This window comes from Medicago truncatula, chromosome 4 (assembly GCF_003473485.1).
Source record: "Medicago truncatula cultivar Jemalong A17 chromosome 4, MtrunA17r5.0-ANR, whole genome shotgun sequence".
Classification (NCBI taxonomy): Eukaryota; Viridiplantae; Streptophyta; class Magnoliopsida; order Fabales; family Fabaceae; genus Medicago; species Medicago truncatula.
The window spans coordinates 7,554,792-7,562,169 of NC_053045.1; the positions used below are offsets into that span (position 1 = coordinate 7,554,792).

The 7,378-nt window shown below is 33.1% G+C and overlaps 1 protein-coding gene across 1 annotated transcript; it reads right to left on the reverse strand.

The window, feature by feature from the left end:
- Positions 1-823: 823 nt before the first annotated feature.
- LOC11419264 (hsp70 nucleotide exchange factor FES1) lies at positions 824-5,371 on the reverse strand. The gene is made up of 6 exons (XM_003604889.4): positions 5,106-5,371; positions 3,145-3,287; positions 2,958-3,008; positions 2,138-2,359; positions 1,950-2,052; positions 824-1,489 (listed from the first exon to the last, which is right to left on the reverse strand). The coding sequence occupies exons 1-6, from the start codon at positions 5,189-5,191 to the stop codon at positions 982-984; spliced, it is 1,113 nt and encodes a 370-aa protein (XP_003604937.1). The 5' UTR covers positions 5,192-5,371; the 3' UTR covers positions 824-981.
- Between the last annotated feature and the right edge of the window lie 2,007 nt (positions 5,372-7,378).

Below are 7,378 nucleotides of genomic sequence, written 5' to 3' on the forward strand. Positions count from 1 at the left end.
GAGAAAAAATATGCTAAAGAAACAATTATTGTAAGCTGGAGGGAGTAATTTTTACTTTTTTGAGAAATAATTTAACACATTTCCAAAACATAATTTCCACTTTAGGTTCTTTAATACGAGTTCGGGTATGCTCCATTTAGGCTAACCTCTATTTACTCCATTTATGGTTTGGATGCAAGACATGTGGCAAAAAAATATATAACGGTTGAGATTTTTAATTAAAAATCAATAAAAGGTTGTTGTGATATGAGAGAAGAATGGAACCTGATTTATTTGTTCTTATTATGTATTTTTATTAAACAAAATGGAGCATACCAAACCCTAAATGTCTAACTACAATTATAGACCCTAAATGCCTAAATGGAGCAAACCCGAACTCCGGTACACATGTTAGCTTTTCCCTAATTAAAAATCTCTTTCTTCCCGACTTCCTCTTTGAACCAAACATATATCTAATTAGAATGCTCCCTTTTCCTTCTCTCCCTTCGTTAAAATCCCACCCCTCCGCTTCCGTTGACCCGGGAAACACATTGAATTATTCAATGTTGAGATATCTTTTGGTAACTTGGTGGTATAACTCTGGTTTTTGCAATAGGCATGAGCTGCTTATTATAACGATTGGCCCTTGATGTTTGATGATGTGTTTTGATTTTCCATTATTTTTACTAAATGATAATAATTGAATAAAATATCTTTTTTCTAATTCAATAACGAGTGTCTGTAAGTACTCTAAAGACACTATTATCCTAATACTTTTAAGATAAGTATAGGGGAACCTACTAGCATTCCATTCCACTTGATAACCTTAGCACAACAATAAGCATAGATGGTAAAAGAAATAAATGACTATTGCATGTAAGAAAGAACAAGTCTAGTACAAAGAAACAAAAGATTAAAGTTACATGCAATAAAACGTCATTTAATAGTATATGTAGCATTTCCTTTCTACATGAATTAACTTCATTGTTAGTTCTCTGCAGCTTAAGGCCCTGGCCCTAAAAGCAAAGGTGGTGCATCTTTCTTTTCATTGTTGGAATCTTTCTTGGAATTAGGGTTCCCAGAAGAGGCTCTAAGAGGAGATTCAAAGTGTTTGCTAGCAACATCAGGAGGAGGTGCATCTTCACCAGGAAGCACAAGAAGACCTTTCTCTCGAAGTGAAGACGGCTCGTTGAAGTATGTACTCCAAAGGGAGTCCACTAGCAACCTTTCCTCCCTAATTGCTCCAAGGTCCTCAGTTGACATTAAACTGATGCCGTTTATCCGCTCTTGAAGAAGCTGCTTCATTTTCTCATTATCTTCTGGAGAGCTGTCGGAGCCATCTTTTGTATTGCGAGTAAGCTCGAAGAGGCTTTTAAGGGCAGCTTCACGGACATCTGCATCATCACTAGAGGCAAGGTGCATCATTGTACGATGGAGCCCTAGCTCTTTCACAATGTTGCAATCTGAACTGTTCTCAAGCAGTAAGTAATGGATCAAATTAAGAGCCTTCCTGAAAGATTGCAGTCAAATTAAAAATCAGTTATCTCCCAATTAGTAATGAGTGTCGAAAAGGACATTATCCTGTTTGGATAAAAAACTTAATAAGCATTTATCATATAAATACTTATGTATAATCTCTTCCATATAATTAAGTTCATATAAGTTATTATTCATAAGCTATCCTGACAAGCTTAAAGAAAAAAGCTGAAAATAGCTTATGGAAATGTCATAAATTGTTCCCATAAGATCTCTTAAACAGTCTCACAAGTACCTATATCATTAGATGAGCTCAAATAAATCAATTTAAACAAATCCTTAATGATTTAACTAGAAGATGTCCCTCAAAAAACAGTGTAAGATGAACAGAGCTAAAATAATGTCATACAGTTCAGTATTTTAATTAATGATGAGCTAAAACGAAAAGTATTCAACATAATGAAAAATTTATCAGGAAGAAAACCTTAAGTTACCTTTGAAATCTAACATTTTCAGAGGTCAATGCATCTCTCAAGGCTGCATAACCATTTGCTAGACGGAATGCAGCGACACCTGGCTTGTTGTGTCGGATTAGAGCTGTCAAATTCAACAAAAGTAGAAATAAGAAAATACCATTCCAACTTAGAAACAAAATACCATTACAAATTAAAATAGTACATACAGGATATTGCACCCAGTGCTTTGGTTCGAGCAGTCACATCAGGATCTGAACTGAAATTAGAAACAAGAGGTTCAAAGCCATTTGCTTCCATAACAAGTTGCTGACTTTTCGGATTATTCTGGACTATTGTGGTTACAACATCAGCTGCCTTGGCTCGAATGTTGGCATGAGGATTCTTGAGGTAGGCAAGAAGAGGAGTCAACCCGCCGATTGTGTGGAGATCTAGAGAACAGGTAAATGCCATGAAATAAGTGAGATGCATGGTTGTTGAAATCAAAGAAAACACAAATTCACATTAACCAACCAGTTATCGACTGCCATAGAAACTAAATCCAATGCATCAAAAAAAGATGTACAGGATAACGATAGCAAAATAACATTTCAGCAATGTCAATTATTTCCATGATAACATGGAAAAACAAGTGAACATGAACAATTAAATATCTGAGGGAAGATATGAATTAACTATTTTCAGCAAAGCATTACAACTAAAAAGATCTGGCATCTTGAAAATGGAAGCCATAACTAATGAAGCCAATACAACAAGAGTAAGGATATTTGTACAAAGATCAGTATGAAATAATAAATACAACACCAACTCTAGATTTGAAGAAACACATAATCATGAAGTAAACAATTTGTGTAGACAGCTACAAAAAACTACTTACTAAAATAAATTATTATCTCCAAATTTGTAGCAACTCCCAATAGGAAACTACTACAAACAAGCATAAGCCAGATAAAACAAATACTTCATTATATAATCAGTGTCCCTGCACACTTCGACAAAATCAAGTTCAGAGCCATTCTAAAGACTCACCATTAGCCATATCAATTGATTCAACGTGCTCTTGCAACTCATCCAACATATCTGAAACAAATTCATGTCAAAAATATACCCGTGTTAGTATAGGCTTTAAGGAAAAATTACATGTAAATAAAATAAAATAAAATGCACTTTAACTTTTGTTAGCCTTGCATCTCATTAATCGTTATGTATTGAATACCTTCAATATCTGCAGGGGTAACCCCTTGGTTTTCCAACTCTTGCTCAGGAGTCTTCATCACAAGTGTGATCTCCTTCATACGTTTTACAATATCAACGGTCTGAGCTTGCATCGCTTCCATAAACCATTTTCTATCCTCCTCACTACAGAATCATAGGAATTTCAAAGTCAGACCCTAGTCCACTGAAAGCTAATTTCAGCTGTTAAGCCATGCTATTCATATTCAAGAACAATAACCATTTTTTTCAAATAAGATACTATTAAAGAATACATTAAGTTTTAAATTTGGGGTTTACATTTATGAAACTACAACTACAAAGAAAGAAACCATATTACTTGTATTGAATAAATAATAGAAATAGCAAAATCAGGCCCTAGTCCACTAAATATTGATTTGAGCCCCCTGACTCATCTTCAACTTCAAAAACCACCTTCTCGTTTTCCAAAAACACGACTGCTTTGTTCAGTAGAATTCAGAACCCTCCAACGTGGTTTAGCTCCTCCATATTGGAGGGTTTTAGTCCGAACTTGATTTGACTTTTAGAGGGGATGGAAGGGAAGAGAAATGATAACCCTACCCTCCCCTTGTTTAGGAAGATTTCAAAATAAAGGAGAGGGGTTTAGAAAATTTTAAAACCCTCCAAAACCATCCTTTACTCCTCTTTCAAAGTTTCCCTAGATAGAGGGTTTGACATTCAAACAGGGTGAGAGTTTTATCTCTGAAGCACTCACACAGACACAGTTACTGAATACATTGACATCGACACCGAATTCAAGAAATAGAAGTGATTGAATGCATCATATGATCCAATATGTCAATGTCAGACCCCAACAAGTGTCAAACACCTCATATACATTTGATTCGAAGTGCTGGTGCTACATAGGATCTTTTCCTCACTCCTTTTCCTCCAAATACTACACACTTTCCCCGATACTTGAGTTCAAATATCCAATACACATGGATTCTTTCCCCAACATACTCTTCCCCTTCCCTCCCAATTTCCACGCAAACACTCATAAGCATGCATTTCTAGAAAGGAAAAACACAAGTAAATCCATTCTTTCAAACTACAAATCATAAAAGCACAAAACCATACCCCCAGTCTCTGAATTCAAATTACAAATCATAAAACAAAACCATACCCCTAATACAGTTCAATTCTGAAAACAACAATAGGGTTTAAGCAACTACAACCACTAAAAAAAATAAACTTTTCTGGTAGAGCTAACTACAAAACCTCAAAACTGTAACAAAATCAGACCCTTCCAGCCTCCTCACTGGCTCACTCGTATTAATATTAACACTAATAGGATCTTTGGATTCTAGAATCGATTTCTACATTATCCAAACACAAACAGCTTACCTTCAACTTGCTTTCAGTGTACATTAGGTTCTACATTGCCAAAAAATGTTTTATAGTCAATTGATTCTGTAAAATTGATTCCAAATTGAAAATAAAGTGATTTATGTTTGGATATATTTATGTAGAAGCAACAACAACAACAACAACCAAGCCTTATCCCACTAAATGGGGTCAGCTACATGAATCAAATGACGCATAGTGTTCTATCAAAAATCGATTGTAGAAGTGAGTTTAACAATAAATTTGAGTGTGAAAATCCATTGTAGAATCAAAAGCTCAAACCTAGCTTCAAGCTTCAAGTAGCATCAATTCTAGATGCAAAATCAACTCTACTAGTTGATAAAAGTTTAATTAATCCAACACTAGCATCAACCAAACCTCTACGATCAATTTGGTCCCTCTAGAAGTGAAACCAATCACACACATGATATTAAAACCTAAACACCCTTTATTTTCATAAAAATTAAATTTTTACAAATGGGTATACGTTTTTCTACAACTAAATCTAAACAAAACAAAAGATTAAACATGTTGTATTATCCTAAATCATTATCAATAGTTACTTTAACCCAAACAAATAAAAAGTTGAATCTGTACCTTAAATTACGAGGTTGACGAGTTCCATCGGAATTAGCAATACTCCACTTAAGCAAACCATCCCAGTTAGGTCCTTCTTTCGCCATATCACTGATTCAATTGAGAAAAAAAGGTTTCTTGTGTTTTCTTCAAGAGGGTTTTTCGATTGAATAAAGAACAGAAATTTGGAAACAAGATTTTAGAATGGAACTATATATAGATTGTTGTGATAAAGATTCGAGAAGCGTCTCAAATATTCCAGAATTTGACAGAGAGAGTGGGAACACATGTAACTATAGAAAGAAAAAAAAAAAAAAAAAAAAAAAAACGAATCGTCAACACATTTTTGGGTCGGGTCCGATGTGTGGCTGGAGCCTGTCGGCCCAATTTTATCCATTTTCATATGAAATTTTAAGTTTAAAATTCATGATTTTATTTTTTTATGGTGTTTCAGTCTTCAAATCTATGATCCTCGTCTATGTTTGCATAAGAATATTAGATTTGAAGCTTGAAAATGTGTATGAAAATGGACAAAAAGGATCAAATTGAAATGAAAAAAAGATAAAGGATCAAACTGTTACCTGAAATTAAGTTAAGGGACTAAAAGTGTAATTTTGTCTATAAGTTACTAGCGCAACGTACCTGTTTTTCCGCTTTTTTTATTGCACTAACGTTTGAAAATTATAAACGATATTTTTTATGAAAATTTAATTTTGATTCAAAGTAAAAAAATAATTGTTTTTTCCTTTCAAATTATAACAAATCAAACTAATCAAGATTATTTATTTCAATATAACAAAAATATATAATCTAGATTCTTTTTTTTAATGACACTAACAATTTTTTTTAATGACACTGACAACAATCTTTATTATAGAAAAAGTTGTTGTTTAATGGTATAATTGGGATAATGAAAAAATAAATATATATATACATTCATCTAGTTTGTTAAACTTTCTAAATGATAAAGGAAAAAACTGAACACTTATGTTTGTTACATTTTTTATTTTAATATTTAAATTTATTCATATCTATTTGTTTTATGTGTTATTATTGAAAATTAAGAGTATTTTTAGAATGAAAAATTCAACACAAAAGTGCTGAAATATGTAGTTTTCTTTATATAGATAAATAACTTTTAAATTTGCCCTAAAAAAAGAACTACTAAATTTTCTCATTAATATCCCAGAAATATCAAAATACCACTAATAGTGATTAATTGTACTCATTTCCAACGGCAGTTAATTATCGTTCTACTAGCAACAGTTAACTGTTGTTGCGTTCTGATTTGTACCAGAATAGAAACATAAACTCCCACACTTCTCCAAAACACAAATCATTTTCTTAACATGTCATTTGATTAACTAGTGAATCCTTATACTAAGTATGACACTTAAATGTTAGCATTTTCAGAAACTTCCATGAATTAAACTTAAATCCAACAAAATATTATTAATACAAGGTAATAATAATACGACATTCTCTAAAAACAAAATAAGAGTGCAACAAAATAAATCATAGATCAGACAACCTAACATGCATCTTGTTCATCCATGGAAGCCCTGATTTCTTCGTAGGTTTCAGGTCGAATCAAACTTTTTTTGAATATCTTCAAAAGATTTGACCAAGGAAACATCCAACTTGATCGGTCCTTCAGTAATGTACTCACCGGATATTAAGAACATGGATCTCACATCATCGACATCCCTTAGCTTCATCTAGGTGAAGTGGACGATTTCATTTAAGTTGGTTGATGAACGACGATACTCGACATTGTCCATCATCTTTGTGTCTTCTTGGTTTAGTCAACAATTGATTTGACCTAGTTGATCATCCAGGTCTAATAACGTGGCATCGACTAAGACCCTAAACAAATTGAATTTTTCTAGTGTTATAGTAAATTGTGGCTAATTGGTGTTCAGATCTACCGGCTAATTGATGAAAATAGGATAATGGTGGAGTCATTTTATAACTTAAAGGACCAATTTGTTTCGTATAAAACTTAAATGACTAATTTGTTACAAACATCAAACTTAAAGAATCGTGAAAGGGTATTTGGCCTCTTTTATTTGTTAAAGTTTAAATGGGTTGGCCATTAGGGGAACATTACGATCGAAACAGGTCTCAAGGATTAAAGATCGCTTAGAAAGATACATATATATCATCCATCAAAGAGGTTCTCACATTGACAGCATGAGTTGAACTCATAATCATACAGGCGGGTCAACTTATTATCATCTTAGTCAACCTTCATTAATCCTAGACATTATTACTATATTATTATTTGTGCGTAG